Source organism: Lates calcarifer, linkage group LG16_LG22, assembly GCF_001640805.2.
Source record: "Lates calcarifer isolate ASB-BC8 linkage group LG16_LG22, TLL_Latcal_v3, whole genome shotgun sequence".
Classification (NCBI taxonomy): Eukaryota; Metazoa; Chordata; class Actinopteri; family Centropomidae; genus Lates; species Lates calcarifer.
This window is the reverse complement of record NC_066848.1, coordinates 23,267,604-23,285,048: the sequence shown is the minus strand read 5'-3', so window position 1 is coordinate 23,285,048 and position 17,445 is coordinate 23,267,604. Positions and strand designations below refer to the sequence as shown.

The 17,445-nt window shown below is 40.8% G+C and overlaps 1 protein-coding gene across 1 annotated transcript; it reads right to left on the bottom strand.

Moving 5' to 3' along the window:
* Window positions 1-14,026: 14,026 nt before the first annotated feature.
* On the bottom strand, window positions 14,027-16,270 carry LOC108884626 (piggyBac transposable element-derived protein 4). The gene is made up of 2 exons (XM_018678636.2): window positions 16,013-16,270; window positions 14,027-15,885 (listed from the first exon to the last, which is right to left on the bottom strand). The coding sequence occupies exon 2, from the start codon at window positions 15,530-15,532 to the stop codon at window positions 14,198-14,200; it is 1,335 nt and encodes a 444-aa protein (XP_018534152.1). The 5' UTR covers window positions 15,533-15,885; window positions 16,013-16,270; the 3' UTR covers window positions 14,027-14,197.
* Between the last annotated feature and the right edge of the window lie 1,175 nt (window positions 16,271-17,445).

The window sequence follows — 17,445 nt, the reverse complement described above, 5'->3', positions numbered from 1 at the left end:
GCATCTCAATTCCCCCCCCTACCTCCCCAACCTATAATGATCTCTGCGGCAGGGTGACCCGGTTCTGGCTCCCAACGTCTCAGGTCCGACGCCGGGCCACAGCGAGACGCACCAACCACTTTCCCATGGACCCGCGCTTCCAGGCCCATCATTACCATTTAATATCCTATAATATAACCCCCCCTTGTTCCCCCACTCATCTCCAAAACAGCCTCCACTAGCAGAATGGAGGGGGGGCTACCCACACCGCAAATAAGCCAGGATACCCAATATCCCCCCTCTTTTATTTGGATCTATCCAGCGCATAGCTGCACAACGGCTCCCAGTCATTTCAGACAGGCCACTAAATATGGGCTACTGTGAATTGGATAAATAAGCATCAGTGAGGACTATGCAAGAGCATCAGGAAATAAGACTTCAATGTTGGTTTCATGCAGTGTTGGGAAAGACGGTTTTGGGGTGTTGTTTGCCTTGATAAATCAGAGCTGGTTCAATATTATGACATGGTGGTTTGTGGCGTGATTTCCAAGTTTGCTTCATCGTTAGTCTGCCAATTAACAATGCTGATGATAGGGCTTGATTGGGCAGCTGCTGTTGACATCACACTGTCATGGATTTGACAATGAATTTCCACATGCACAAATGAATAATGTCATTTGAAATACTGATATACCTGAAAAGTGTCATGCCTGAATGTTTAAACAGAGGTTTTACTTGAAGACAGGCAGAACCCCATATACTGCTTATAACAGAAAACAAATACAGTCAACATTAACTGTTATGTTGAGATTAAGAGCTCTTTTAATGAAGTATACCACAATGCCACCACAAAGTTTGTTTGTCAGTGTCATAAATGTGAAAGAATGTACTATTTTTCTTATCATTCTACCATGCATCAGTAACTTCCATGTGAGTGGAGGAACTTGTAGCACATTATGTTTTATTAAGTTTGTGTGGCCACTTTGAATATGTGCCAGTATGTTTGAAAATGAATCAGTAGAGTTATTTATCAAGCAGAAGAGCTAAACATTCACTTGTTCCAGTTTCCTGTGATCTATATAATTGTGAGTTCAATCTTTTTTGAGAAAGTAATCTCACTCACCACGTCTTTTTAGAAGCTGTTCAGGAGTTTACAGTCACATCACATGGTTTTCGCCAGCAGATGACATTTGGCCAGTTATTTTGAATTGGAGATGCTTTTTATTCTTCTCTTTTTTTAAATCTTGGAAACAGCAGTTGACAAAACAGTCTCACCACAAGGTCCATGTAGGCTGTTCAAGGAGCTTTCACAGCGTCACATGAACTCGATCAGCAGATGGCGTTTGCGCAGTTGTCAGGAAACTGTAGACATTCAAACTTCACATTTTGTCCAAGTTGTTGTAAAAGGTTCAGTATCTGTGGTTTGGGCTTTGGGAAGATGTGAAAGGCATTTTTGCCATTGTTCGACATTTTATAGACTGAATCAAGAACTGACTGACTGATCAACAAAATAATCAACAGATTAATCAATAATCAAAAAATTCTGCAGCCCTAATTTGCACTATTGCATTTGGTAGAGTTTATTTCCATGTCAATGCTTATTTGAACATGTGCAAGAAGGTTGGCTTGTTGGAGTGTGTGTGTAGTTGTGTGTGTGAACATGCAGTGGGGATTCAGAGATAGCTTTGGAGGTGTATTGGGTGTCGAGGGGCCAGGAGCTCCTCTGAAGAGCTTCATTCACAGAGCCAGGATACTGATAAGAAGCAGAGTAGAGCTGCCATGAATCCACCCTCTGTTTCAGTCTCTCTCTTCTCACTCTGTGTCTCCTCTCTCTACTCTCCTCCAGCCCTTTATGCTCCCTGTGAGAAAGTTGTGGAGATGAGGATGAGGGTGGTGGGAGTGGGGGGGGGGGGGGCTGCAGGCTCTCAAAATTAATTAGAAGGATTAGAATCAAGAAGTAGAGAGGGAAACAAAGAAAGAGAGCATTAGACAGGGCAAATCAGAAAAACATGTCCATCTGCAGCTGTCTGCTATTATCAATTAAACTTATTTTTCATGAAACAATACAAATTCTAACAAGAATTACCTAATTCCATTTGTTGTTAATTGTACAGTACATAAATTAATGCAATGTCAGAGCAAATGCTCATGTCTTTCCTTGCATGAATAATGACAAACCAAAATCTGTAATGTGTAACAGGCATCGACTGACATATCAACTGCTTTCACCTCTTTAGCTTTTTGAGGCTACCTGCCTGCTGTATATGCGACACCTTTCATTCTGAGATGGACATGTTTTGAAGGCAGACTGGCCTAAACCTCTACAAATACCTCTATGACTCCTTGTTAAGAGACCACAGGGACAGACAAATGTCACTAAACTCATGGAAAGAGTTCTTATTTCTTCCAATAGCAACAAACACAACAATCCTTCCCCAGTATTTAGGAGCTGTAGAACAGAGCACGTAGCTGGTCTGTTATGGGGATATAGGGATTATGAATGGAGGGTTTTTGCAGAGTGGGAAAGCAGGAGTGATGGAAGGAAATAGATCAAGAGTGTATAACCAATGTTTACTCATAGAGAGACAAAGCGGAAAGTGAGGGAAGATCTTACAAACTGAACTTTGACCAAAACTTTTTTTCAGCTCCTTTCAGTGCTTAACGTTCAACTGAATATTCAGTTCTTCAGCACATTCACTTCAAGCATTAGTTTAACTTTACTCAGAACCCACACTTAAATTGAAACTTCAAGTTCATTCATTGCTTACACTAAACCTGAAACTTTAACTTCTTTCAGCCCTTCCATTTTAACTGCCATTTCAACTTCTTTCAGTATTTCAATAAAAGTTTCCAAGTGCTTATTTTTAGCAGCGAGCGCACATATTTAACTGCATAAAATATGAGTTTTTCTAGGTCTAAGTATCTGTGTTTGTGTACGTGACTGTGTGTCTAAAGGTTATACTATGTGTTATACACACAGTACAGTTGATGTCAGTGTCTTTAGCAGTGTGATAAAACTGTCTGCTGTGGTATGTGACCTAAATGAGTTTTCAAATGGCAAATCCTTGTCTTTGTGCTTATTTCTATTATTTTTAATGCACCAGGAGGAATGTCAAAACCTCTATTAGGAGTTTTACTACTACAATTCTTTGGTCATGAAACATCTGCTGCAATACTTTGTCATGAATACTTCACTGACAATATTTTTTCATCTGAAGTATCTCTATGGCAACAGTGTAATCATCATCCCAGCCCTTAAGTCATGGGAATAGTCTGGTCCAAGTGTTGGTTTGGCTTTGAAAAATGGCCATAGTGACTATGTTGTCTCTGTTACTTGAGATGTAAGAGATCTAGTGTGGGTAAATGTGAGTGTGAGTCTGAGTGTGTGATGACCATTGCCCAGTATATCTTTCCATCCTGCACCTGTACCAAGGACTTCTCCCAACCTTGAAAGGATGACCCAATCCACACAGTGCACACATAACTCTACCCATACTTCACACCAATATACACCAGACAAATGTGCATATATAACTTTGGTCCGCTCAGTGTCAGACATTTGAGGGGCTGAAATCCCCCATAGGCTGCAAGGACGAGGTCAAGCTTAGTCATATAGGAGGTCACAGCTGCTAAAACACACAGCAAACAAAATTAGTCCTGTTTGTTTTTGAAGGAAACCTATATTACCCATAGTCAAATAAGCTTCATTCAACCCCCCTCCCTCCGACTCCCTGGACTCTCAATCAACCCGCAGCCTTGGTCAGCACATTTCTGCCCCATGCTGAGGCAATCCAAGGCCTGGCCTGTGTTCAGTTCTGCTCGGCCTAGCTCTTGCCTTACATAAGCTTGATACCCCCCTCCTCACTCAGCCTGCACTCCAACTCCCCCATCACTTTAATCAGCACATGCATGGCTAAACTCAGCTCTCAGAGACTGACAGGCAGGCTGGTTGACTGGATGCTTGGTTAAAATGACAAAATGGTTGGCTGTCTGACTGACCAAATGGTGTATTTGTTACTTACCATTTGAGTGGTTGACTAGCCAGGTTAGCTCATTAAATGAGCTAACCTGGCTAGTGACTGGAATACCTGCTACTTTATTGGCTGAGTGATGATTGCCTAAATAGTCTATTGGCTGTTTAGCTACTTGGCTAGTTGACTGACTAGCTTGTTGCTGGCTATTTAATGAGTTAACCCGCTAGCTGATATTCATGCTGGTTGATTAGATGGTATTTTGAATACCAAAATGCCAAATTAATAAAAGGGGTTGGCGTTATGGTTTACTGACTTATTAGCCACTTAGCAATTTGGCTAGTTGACTAGTTTGTGAATCAGTTAGTTAATGAGCTAATCCATGTATTGACTGAAAGACCATCGGGTTTATTGGATGATTGGTTGACTGGTGAACTGGCTGACTGACTGAATAGCCAGCAGGTTGTTCAACTGGTTGGCATATTCTCAAACCAGTATTGTAACCAGCTGCCTGACTGTTTGACAGGCTGTGACCTCTTTGCAGAGAGGCTCCAGCCTCATTTAGTCTCATTAGTACCAAGTCTCTGGATCCCAGACAGGGACAGCACCGCAGCTCCCTGGGGGAGGGAGGTGTGTATCTATGCGCATGTGAGCGTACATGTGTGTGTGTGTGTCTGTGTGTGAGAACTCCTGGAGCCGGAACATGGCGTGTCTTGTCTGTCATCGAAGCACAGATGTCCAGCAGATTACATCACACTGACCGCACCCTGATCTCCTTCACATCTCTTATCCCCCCCCCCAAAAAAAATCTGAACCCTCTCCACCCCTTCACATCCACCCAGTCACAACCCCTTTACACACACAATCTCCAGCATAGACAATGAGTCCTGATTTATGACTCCCACTGGTGCTTTCCCATCGCCTCCCCTCGCCTGATGACTTCATCTCCCATCACACCTCACCTCATCTTCATTAGGCTGTGAGGCTACGTGGCCAGTGATGCATTGGAATTTGTGTTGCTAGGCCTGACCGGGGCAGGGTCGAGACGGACGTTCTCAATCCTTATTTAAGCAGGCAGGTTCACTAAAAACACATTCTTGTTCACAGTAATAGCCCGGAGGGTGAAGGAAAGTTTACACACGTAGACACACACTTACAAAACCTGCTGCTGGGTGCGATCATCTGTAGAACGTCTTAATGTAAGATTTGAAGGTGTATCCTGAAACTCAGAATCACTCTGACCAAACCCATCAAGATGAAAGTGTTTAGGCCTTTAAGCTTGGAGGAAAAACCTGTCTATGGCCAGAGCGTCAGCCTGTTAGGCTGTTCAGTCACAGATGCATAACCTTAACTATAAGCTTACTCCTTCTCCATCCCTTCATCTGTTGGTTCAGAGGTCCCAGGAGACCTGAGGAGAAAGAGAAGCAGGTCTTGGAGGAGTTGGATAAGAGAGATGAGAAAGAGGCCAAGAGCTTTGCTGATGGTCCCTAAGCTGAAAGGTCATCCGGTTACGTCTTGCTCTGTTTGTTGTTGTGTAGTGAGGTGATGTCATGATTAAAAGTGTCAAGCTGCTGAGATGAATCGCTGGTGGAAATCTTTGGATTTCCCTTAGGACTTTAGATCATGGTGTGGCCAGAGATTTTGCATTTTAAAAGAAAATATTGTTGTTTTGGTTCTTCTGTACAATTTAGGTTTCCATCCCTTCCATGATACCCTACTGTGTGTGTCCATTGCAATGTAACTCTGATGTTCTCTGAGCTCAGAGAAAAAATACATACATGCACGGACCTGAGTGTGTGTTTGCAGGAAGGATTTCAGTCAGTAGAACAAATAAAGTAATCTGATCAGTGTAAGACTAAGCAGTGCTGCACAAAGACCCAGTGAAACATCTTTCTGTTGGACAGTACTGTCTTGTTGAAGCTAGCTGCAGCTCACATCCTGACAACAACAGTCTTTGTACTGAAATCATTCCCTAAGTTTGCAAGTGAGTTATATTCTGTTCTGTGGCTCCCCTCTTCAATTGTCTACAAAGACCCCTGGAAGGCTTTTCCCATGACATATCATTGAGTCTTGCAAGGGGCAGTTATAGACACTAATAAAACCATGTAGCTAACACTTCAAATAACATGAAACCATGAGAAACAGACTAAACGGAGCAGAAAATATTGAGATAAATATGAGAATGAAGGATGACAAAAAGAGTGTGCAAGATCCCTTGAAGGGCTGCTCCCTGTATTATATAATGTAAACTCTTTGTGTCTGTTAATTAGCAAGTGGATGAATAATGAGTGTTAAATCAGCATAGAGACTGGACCTTTTCCCATGACATGTAATGTCAAATCTGTTCCAGCTTCTTGTGAATAACTGATGGGTGTTGTGGAGTCCTTTTGAACCATGGTATCAATTGCCCAAAAGGCCTGAATGTGCTGCAACACAGAACAATCTAAAGTTGGTCCAATGTTGATCCCACTTACCCCCATCCTCTCTACTCCATGGTGACCTCAAGACCACTCTCCGCTTTTCAGTGTCGCCCTAATGGCCAAGCATTTTCTCCCTCTTTCTCCCTTTCCCATCTTCGCATTCTAACACAATACGGTCATGTCCGGCTGATGAATCAATGGCTCTGTTTGGGCCATGAATGGACGGGAACGACAGAAAGTGAATAGAGCAGAGAGGAGAAAAGAGCAGTTTATGTGCAGAGAGTTGTAGCGATGAAATAAATGGACGTAATGGACTTGTGCAGATGGAAGACAGAGGAGGTCAGGGAGAGTTAGGCAGAAAGATGAAGACAATAACTCCGCTGCATCCCCCAGGGGCTTCTGGGAGAAGGTCAGGGGTCATCGTGCTTGGGCAAGATTCATATCCGAAACCCTGTTGGCCCTTAAACTCTGAACGCTGGTACCAGCCTTTATTGCTCCAGACATCCTCTCTCATAACCCCCTGCATTCCCTCTCTCTCGCTCTCTCTCATTTCCTCTCCATTTGTAAAACTCTCTCATTCTCTTGCGTGTATGTCTGTATATATGTACATATGTGTATATCTTTATTTAACCAGGTAGATGCCACTGAGAGTACACATTTCATTTACAAGAAAGACCTTGCTGTTAAATGTATATGCATTCTGTGCCTTTATGTGTGTGTGTACTGCATGTGTGTGTGTGTGTGAGTGCACTGTTATATTTCCCCAGCTCCAGCAGGTTTATATTGCTGGTGCAACCAGAGCCCGTCAGACAGAGGGCCCATGTCTACACCATGTCAGTCAGGCGGAACAGAGAAGTAAACTGGAAGCACTGGGGGGACGGGGAGACTTTTGGTTGTGGGGATAGCCTATATAACTAACACACAGGGGGGCTTTTGAATTACAGCCTTGGTCTTTGGCAAAGGTCTGTGTTGGGTTAAGTGCCGGTTTGCAGTCTGGTCAGGGAAGGATTGTAAAATGCGAGGATGGCAACCTAAAAGCTTTAAATCTCCCTTTCAAAAATTCATAAATTGCTTAAATTATGAGTTTCAAGGAGATTAAATGAAAATTTTAATAATCTCAGGGGGTAAAACTGGATCCATGCAGTAAATTTCATAAGCATAGCAGAAAAAATATAATAAATAAAGAGCAAATCGCAGTGGTGTTTAGCATAACACAACCATCAATCATAGCATGAGAACACAGCAAGATTATTATACATTTCCTATAGTTTGTAGTCTATATAAAATAGCATACTATGGCATGAAAAAATGAATGATGTGATGTTATTGTTCTCCACTTCTGAGAAATCACCACTAAAATCAGAGCTACAATGTAACTGTATTGAGTGTAGTACATTTACTCAAGTTTCTTTATTTAAAGTACAATGAGGTACTTTACTTCCTGGTTACCATCTCAGTGCATGAATTTTGTATTTTTACAATGTAGTATTACTTTTAAGTCTAAGGATCTGAATACTTCAGCCATTACAAATCAGTCAGTTGGATCCAGAACTGTGATGTCTTTTTTTCTTGGACTTTCTGTTGGGTAATGTGAAAGACTATTGCTAATTAGTTTTACTTTTAAGTTGGGTTGAGAGAGAGACCCTGGACCAAAGAGATGCTGTGGATTCAGGTGTTCACAGCAGATATCGTACAAATATGGAGCTGAAGCAGGAAGACTGGTCCACAATTCCTCCTGAAAGTTGTGTAGGTCTGATCCTCAGCTATCAGAGGAGCTTGTTTGAGGTCTCTGCTGCCAAAGAAGTTCAATCAGTTATTAAATTTAAGGGTTCACTTACTTTTTCCACCAGCACTGTGAATGTTTAATGGGTGTGTTTAGTAAAGACACAATTTTTTTGTTTGTTATTAGCTAAAAGCAACACTATGTAACTTTAGCGGAGCAACAGTGGTAATTATGTAGCGCTGGTGCATTGAAGTCTGTCGGGCTCCGAGCTGAGCTGTGGAAGCAGCATATCCTTAGCAGCTCCTGATCTCAACACAATTCTCACACATTCAGCTAATGTCAAAATGTTGCTTGACTGCAGCTCCGACTGCATAGCCCCACTCGCTGACCTGAAACATGGCTGAATGGAATATATTCCTCCCTGGCTACCACAGAATTAAGCGCTGTAGCTGTGCCAAATACTGTTTATAATTCTTGATTTAAAAGTTTTCTCACCAAATATTGAAGATAAACTCTGTTTTTTAATGAGTCGTGATTTACAGCTCAGCATTACTCTTAAATTTGCTGGGCCTGACTCGGACAGTTTGACCCACTGACTGTCACTCAGTTATGCACTTCTTTCAGAAGATGTACCTGCTCATCACAGTTATATAGTACAACAGCAGCTTCATTTACAGGAATTTTAGGGTTACTGCAATGGAATACCTTAAATTAATGGATATTCTATTCAATTCAATGGTTTTGCCATAAACAGACATTTTCGCCTCAGTCAAGATTTTAACCATAACGCCCACAGTCCAGAAATTACACTGATATGCATGTTTAGTGAGACACTTTTAAATTAACGTATTTGCCAAGTTGCATAGTAATGTGAACATACAGTATCTGACAACATATAGACAAACAAGAAGTCACACTCACATTCACACCTACAAGGCAGTCACCAATTAACCTAATCATGTATCATGTATGTCTTTGGACTGTGGGAGGAAGCCGGAGTACCCGGAGAGAATCCACACAGGCACAGGGAGAACATGCAAAGCCCCCACTGCACCACCGTGCCGCCCCCTACAATATCTGCTCTGGCAATACAGTATCCCCTTGTAGCAGCTAAAGCATGATTAATGTTATGTATGGCTATGTTTAGGCACACGGCACAAGTCAGTATGTGTTTAATTTATTAACGTTGAACCAAAATCATAATTTTTCCTAAACCTTCCGTGACCAACGTGCTTTTGTTGCCTAAACCTAACCACATGCAGGACTCAGCATGTGAACCTTGTTTCACAGTCCTGCACTTTTTTCACCCACGTGCCGTACAAAAATCAAACAACTCTTTCACTCAAAAAATCATTGCCTGTGAACATAATGAAGACAATGGTTATGTTTGCCTCAAAATTGTTAGATATTTGTGGAAATAAATTAGTAGTATTGAGTATGAATATAATTTCCTGGAGACAAGTTTAGAATAAAACACACTGTATCTGTATCCTCACCAAATTCCATCTAACAGAACAACCCAATGAAACTATAGCTCTGAGTGAGAAGGGCAGACTGGAGTTAAAGGCCATGGTGAACTCTAGAGCTCCATGACCCAGACATGGACCTCAGGGTATGACTGAGGTGTATCAGTGTTGGTGCTGTTTGGCTGTAACTGAGCCAGACTGACAGCTGCTGTCTGTCTGCTCGCTCTCTGTCATCAGCTCCGGTCATGTACCAACACTGTGCATGTATCAAGCACCAACCACCTGGCTGCATGCAGGACATATATATATATATATATATATATATATATATATATATACAGCCTGAAGCACAGGAAGCTTTGGCATGTGTATGTGTGCATGTGTGTATGGAAAGAGAATAAAAATATCCCACTGTATGGAAATAACCCTATTTAACTATAGAGGTAAAATTACTGTGTCAGTGTAAAGGTTTTGCACCCTAAAATCTGAAAGATAATAATATAACGCAATAATAAATGTTTTTTAACTGTAAAGTCATTCAATACAACATATCCTGTGTGCCATGTTAAAAGGTAATTATATCTCAACCTTTATTTGTGTGCTTGCCTGGAGTGCATGTACAGAATGGGCGTATATGTTACAGTCTGTTGAAAAGAACTTGTGTACACAAGGTCAAATACAGTGGTATCGTAAGTCCAATCTATATTTATACATGGCTTGTGGGTGTTTTGGGTGGTGCAAAGTGCAGTTCGTATTGATACTGTACCTGTGTTAATGTAAATGCACTGGATGGACTATGCTTGGATGGTTTTGTACACCAGTATTATTTCTCTTGATTAAAACTGCTGATAGCTGATATTCAAAAACTCAAAATACACTACCTGGCCACTTTATTAGGCACACCTATGCAATCTAATGTAATACAACAGCTCTGCCACATATTCTACAGAGCTTATAATGGCCAGTTTGTGTTAAACTTTCCAAGAGGTGTCGATTTACCTTCATGTTTCTAACTGAGGCCGTACTTACAGGTGGTGTTGTACTGGAGTGCATTATATTGACATGTGTTTATAAAGAGCGTTAGAGGTTAGGTAGGCAATAGTAACGCAGCACTGTTCAACGCCACTGCAAACTATGTGCTCTATAATAATAAGTTACATTATAAATAAGAATATTGGATAAATAATAATATAGGTAATGATATTAAGTTAAATTACCTCTCTGACAGTGTCAATCAAAATTTGTTGAGGTAGAATTTACAGCTGAACTGTTGTATTGGATTAGATCCTACAGATGTACATAATAAAGTAGCCTCTCAGTGTATTTCCAGTTCTATGACCAAAACATCCAGGAAACAAGTATTGTTTCACATTGTTTACTACAGTATATCATCACCAACAAATTACATGATGCAGATCATATCAAATATAAACACACTGTTAAACCACTTCAGAGTAACGTCTCCAACACTGTTAAAATGCATGTGAACCAGCACTGGTTGTGAGTTGTGAGGTTGGGGGTCTGGAGTTGTGGGAGTATCTGTTTCCACACACAAACCACTCAGCCTGGTCTAATCCCCATGTCGCCTCTCCCCTCAGCAACAACTCCAGCCCGTCCTCTGGTTAGGGCACAGGGCAGACCCCGGGGGTCAGAGGTCAGGGGACAAGGGTCAGGGCAGCTCCTTGGGCTGGACAATAGTCAAAGCGCCACCTGGAGTAAATCAGCGGCCGGCTCAGGCGATTGCCCGTGACAGCCACCATTACCGAGGCCAAATAAACACACAGGAAGCAAGGGATTGTGGGTAAATCTTAGAGGAGATCCGTGCACACGTGTACACACACATTCACCGGTTCTGTCTGTGCTGACTGTCCGAAGGGCCACAACTCACTCTTGCCCCAGTGTCACCCCCAGCTCACCTCCCCCCAACCCCATGTGTGTGATTAACTGTTGGAAGTGGAGAAGGTGAAGGGTCTAGAGAGAACGAGTGTATCACAGGGGGGTTAAGACTGATGCGTGTGTGTGTGTGTGTGTGTGCGCGCTGAGGTTTGGGGGGTTTCTCTGAAGGGAGAGCTTTGTTTTTGGACTCGTATTTCATAGAGCAGACTTGTTGTTTGTTGGTTCAAATCCACTCCATGTGTTGATGTGAGACAGAGATGGAGCCTGAGCTGGAAATAGTCTTTCTGTACTTCTCTTTGCTTGTTTGGATACATGAATGGATGGATGGATGAATATGGATGTATGAACAGTGGATGTCTTCAAATCACATACAGTATCTTTTCATTCATACTAGTTTTTATTACCCTAAAGCTTTTTCTGTCACATTAATTCAGAGTAGCTGATTTTTCCATTTCAGCACATTTAACTATTACTATTTAAACTACTGTAAAAAATGAACAAAAAAGAAATTTGAATCCTCACACATAGAATTTATGATTAGTATAGAGTATTTATGTGTCAGATCCTGCATATTACAGTTAATGCCATGTATGTTTTTGTTTGAATCATTCAGTGTAGAGGTAATGGTTTAACAACTTTAACATTACAATACCTCCATATTAGAGACAAAAGTTTCCATAAAGCATTTTAACAATGTGTATAATAATATGTATATGCTGTATATTTTTAGACAGTCCCACTGGAATGCCTGTGTTGTGCTTCACATACTGCTTGTGTAAGAACATGGTCTATCTTGCTGTCAATCAACATATCAATAGATTCTATATGCTTGGTTACAACCTCACAATGTGTTTAGATATAGTGATCAATGCAGCTTGAGTATATCATCTATGGTTGTACTCTATTATCCTTAATAGGAGAGGGGCAAGAAAGAGTTCACTATTGATTTTGCCCATTCTGCTATTCATTCTATGTTCTAGGTGTTGACCCTTGACCCCTGTGAAGTTATGAAGTTTACAGATTTGACTTGATTGAAGTGAAAGTTGACTTAAAGTTACTTTGAGTCATATTTTGATGTTTAGTTGGAACTATAGTGCAATAATGGAGTTTCTCTCTTCATATGTACAGTGCAACCATGTTTAAGTTAATAAGACACCTTAAGATGAAGATAAATGCAGTAATGCAAGACAACTACTGAGTTTAAATACAATTTTGGGGTACAACTTTAGCACAGCATTTGCATTTTCTGGATTTAAACCATTGCTGTAGTACATTTCACAACAGAATATTGTTCTTTTGTGTTGACTACTTTTATTTTACAGCTGTAGTTACTAATATTTTGCAGAATAATGTTTTTACATTAATTTTTTTTATTGGCTATACATAATTATTGAATAAACCCTCTAACAGTACATAAAGTATCTAAAATTAGCTCCCCTTGAAATAGCTACAACAGTAAAGTGTCACCTGCTCATTAGTGCATTAGTAGTAATAATATAGTTTGTAAAATAATATAATATGCTGCAATGGGCAATCCTTTTACTTTCAGTCAGTGGTCATCTTGCTAATGCTAATACTTCTATGCTAACTTTGGAAGTTTTAATTAACTAAAATTCAGCTCTTGGCCTGGGAGTGAAAGAAAGCTGAAAGCTTGTTATTTCATATCATATATATTTAGTAAAAACAGTTCATAGATTAATGATAGGATTTACTAATCTGATTGAAAAAGGCTTTATGAAGTTGAATTAGGAGTACGTTATGGTCTTCTGGCCTTAAGTTTTCATCAGTTGTAACTATTTACTGATTCCTCCGCTTCCTTTGTCCAAGTGAAAGCGGGGGAAAATGTGATTTATTGTCTTTTAATTTGAGACCTCAATGCAATAAAACTAACTAGAAAGTTTGAGGGTGTGTAGAGATTTTAGATCCACTGCTGTGTGTTTGGAGATTTGAATGGATTTTCCTCGGTGGTGGAGACAGAGAGGGCTGAGAGGTTAGCATAACTCTGTTTTGGATACCAAAGACCCAGCGATAACCACAGTGGTCTCTCTGGCTCCAGCTGAACCCCGCTATAGTTGGTCAGCATTGGCCAATGTTGGGCTACAGATATGTTTTGTGCTCTGTGTGTGTCGTCTCTATCAAGATATTCAGTTCAGTTTATTGCACTCCAAGTCTCATTCTATAAAGGAAAAGTGGGGGAATCAGAGGTGGCTGAGACTGTGGGTGAGACAGTGAATATGAAGCTGAGTGAGAGGAAAGAGTGATTTGATATGTGCTTATTGGCTTTTGAATGATTTGTTTAAATACATGTTGCCAATTTTGGAAGTCTTTCATATCATTATTGTAAAGCAGATACTGGTGGAAAAAATCTTCCTCGCCTGGAAATGTTTGTATATTATAGCTCATAAAATAGTCATCTTGTAAGTCACTATCATGTAATCCACATCCTTTTTCAGAACAACCTGAGCTTTCATAACATCCATGTTGTAATTGTGTCATATGAAAAAAATGTAAAAAAAAAAAAAAAAAAAAGCTATAGACTCATAAAGAGAAAGAAAAAAATAAATTGAAAAATAAACTTCACATATATTTATTGTAAAAACACAGCAAACTATAATGAACAACTTTCTGGACATTTTAAAAATGTTTTCTAAGGTCTTAGGGATAATGGGGTAAAAAATTAAGGTTCTAACTATAATATAAATGTACAAAACACCATAACAATTGCAAAGATAGCCACTCGTTTTATTGAAGTTGATGCCACTCCTGAAAACAGTTTCTGTCTGCAATGAGACAGAGTGCTACATCACAGACTTGGCATTTCCAAGGAGTAGCTTGCTTTTTTTGGGCACTGTTCCTGCAGAGAACACAGCCTCTCCTCCCATATGAGGCCCTCTTGCTTGTCTCTGCTTGCTCACTTATTGCCACTGGCAAGTGCTGTTCAGGGGCCTTGGCAGGAGAGACTGTTACAGTCACACCACACAACTGGGCTGTCAGCTCCTCCAGGAATCCCCTGTGTGTCACTGCAGTCTGTCCTTTTTCTTTGCACAACTCCTTGTAGAGAATATATGCATTGGTGGCTGCAATGTCCAAAAAATGATAAAAAAGGGTCCGGTACCAGCGCATTGTAGTATGGTGTACTGAGTAGTACTGGATCAGCTGATCTGAAAGATCAACTCCTCCCATGTGTCTGTTGTATTCAATGACAGGATTTGGGCATGGGACATTCTGGGTGACCCATGTGCCATCAGTGTCTTTGAAGCGTCGCTTCACAGTCTCACCTGTGAAAGCCAGATGAATGGTGGAGCAGATGGCGACTTCCCGTGAGTCCATCCACTTCACAAACAACAGTGGGCCATCCCTGATCCACCGTATTGTGCCTCTGGGATCCTTTTTTGACAGAGCATTACTCTGAGTGCGAGGACAGTCTTTTCTGTTTTCCCTGTATGTACCACATGCACCAATGTTTTCAGCATACAGGTCCCTGAAGAGTTTTGGGCTGGTGTAGAAGTTGTCTACATATAGGTGGTATCCACTGCCTAGAAATGAATGGTTTACAAGAGACATAACAGAGTCATATGCAAGTCCCTTGCCAGAGGCAAACTGTGACTTGCCTGTGTAAACTGCAAAGTCCACTGTGTACCCATTGGAACTGTCAGCCAACACAAAGAGTTTGAACCCCCACTTTGTTGGTTTGGCTTTCATATACTGGGTCATTCCAGTGGGAGCCTTTGTTGCAACCATCCTCTCATCAATGGCAATGTTCTGTCTGGGGTGATAATGTGTTTTGCATGCTGCTGTGAGGGTGTCAAGGAGTGGCCTTAGCGCGAACAGTTTATCATATTGGGGGGTCCCTTTGTTCCTGTCATTCTCAATGTCTTTGTCTGGGTCACTCATGTGAATGTTCCAACATATGGTCCGATAACGATCCCGAGACATCACTTTGGGAGGGAAAGATTGGCTGAATATTGAATTCTTTTTCCAATAGTCTGCTATTGCACTGAGCTTTACCAAACCAAAGTAAAATATTAGTCCAATAAATTTGTAAAACTCTGTTTCTTCTAGTGATGGTCCATACATATTTTTTCCCCTTTGCAATGTTTTTTGCAGCCTGTTTATTTATGTTAGTGCAAAGAGTGGTTATTGCACTTCTGTCCAGAAAAAGTGAAAATAGATCTAACGGGGTGTATGTCGCACTTGTGTCAAGCTGGTGTCCTGGTTTCCTTTTTGGTGTGAATTTTTTGAGGTCACAGAGAGTGTCAGGGACGTGCGCACTGTTCCACCTGGTTTGTTGAACTGAAGATTCAGGGCGTGAGGGAGATCTGCTGCGTTGCCCTGATCTGCTCCTTGATCTGCTTCTGCTCCGCCCTCTTGAAATTTTCCGTCTCCTTGGTGTAGAGGTTTTGGGGGAGGTCAACAGGGAAGCATTACCGCTGCAAAATAAATGTAAAAGAAAAATACAAAACTACAAATAAGTAAAAAATAACAAATAAAACTATCTGTTTTGACACATTATTTTTCCTTCATTTCTTATTGTCAGTATAAATATTTGCCACTTACTCTTCAGCTGGGTCCAGACGCTCCATGTAATCCACCTCTTCATCCGTGAAAAAGCTTTCTGCTCCAGACTCAGGATCAGCATCACTGTCAAGAGTCTGCTCTACAGCTTCCTGCGCTGAAAATAACCGTCGTGCCATTGCAATATTTTTTTGGGGAAAGATAAATAAAAAAAATCAAGGGACGCTATATCCACCGACCGCTGTTCACTTTGAGCCAAAGATGCCAAGTGACTGAGCTCTGAGAGAAGCACCACGTCTTTGTCGTCATTTCCGGTTCAGCGTGGTATTATTTACAAGTCAAATAAAACGTTTACAATGAAAAATATCTATCAGTAACATACATAACAGTGGTGTGCGTAATTACGCACTATCCAGATGAAATAACGGTCCTCTATGTGTAAATTATTGCATTCAGAGCCCATTTTCAATCGTGGAAACAACAAATATAGTGAGAGAGTCAACTATCTTTCTACTTTCTACTCTTTGATACACCACGTGAGGATACAAAGCCAGTACAATTGGATATTGGCACATCATGTGACGGCGCAAGATTGTCTGATTGGACACTGACTTAGCCAACGAGCTGAAGCGCTTCCATGATACCGGAAAACAACACCAGCGGCAGTTTCTGAAAGGTTGAAGTCTCCCCTTTTCAACAAAAAAAACAAGTAAGTCATTATTTTGAGCCGTTCCCTCGGGATCGGATACGATGCCGTAGACTCGGGTTGGTTGTTCTTTGAGTAAAATAGTAATCATGTGGGAAAGAGACCTAAGTCCGTTTAGAAATGTGTTAAATTCTTTTCTCTTTTTTTTTGGCATTTTGCCTGTATTTGATATTGTGTTTATACTCAGTCCTTATTTTGTTTTGTTTTGATTGGCCAAGTATAACAGGTGCTGGAGATTATTAACAATGATACACAGTGGCTGTATTTAAAATTGTAATAGTTTATCTTGTCTTATTAACAGTTGTCTGGTTTATAAGAATGCATCAGATTACAGACCACTTTATAGGAATAAAGTCTGCAAAGTAATTATAGCTATCTGACAAGTGTAGTTCAACTAGCAACTACAATGTTTTTCTCTAAAGGGGACTGTATGTAAATTTTCTCTCCCAGGAGGGAGGCGGTAGCAACAATGGTTGTTTGCCAAGAGCTTCAGGCATTGCTACATTTACAATACAAGAAGTTATACTATCAGACGCCCTCTCAGCAGCTCTATTTCTTCAGGGCAGACCAGATGATACAGTGACAAACTATCAGAAAGTGAGTAGATAGGCTGACTGAGCCAGGGCTAACTGGTTAGTATGCTAACTTCATTCAGTATAAGAAAAGAAGTGATTTTACTCATGGTGAATAAAGGAATGAAATTACTGCTGAATTTGCAAAGTTTCTTCTTGATTGGTCAGTAAACAGCTGTTAATGCTAAACTTGGCTA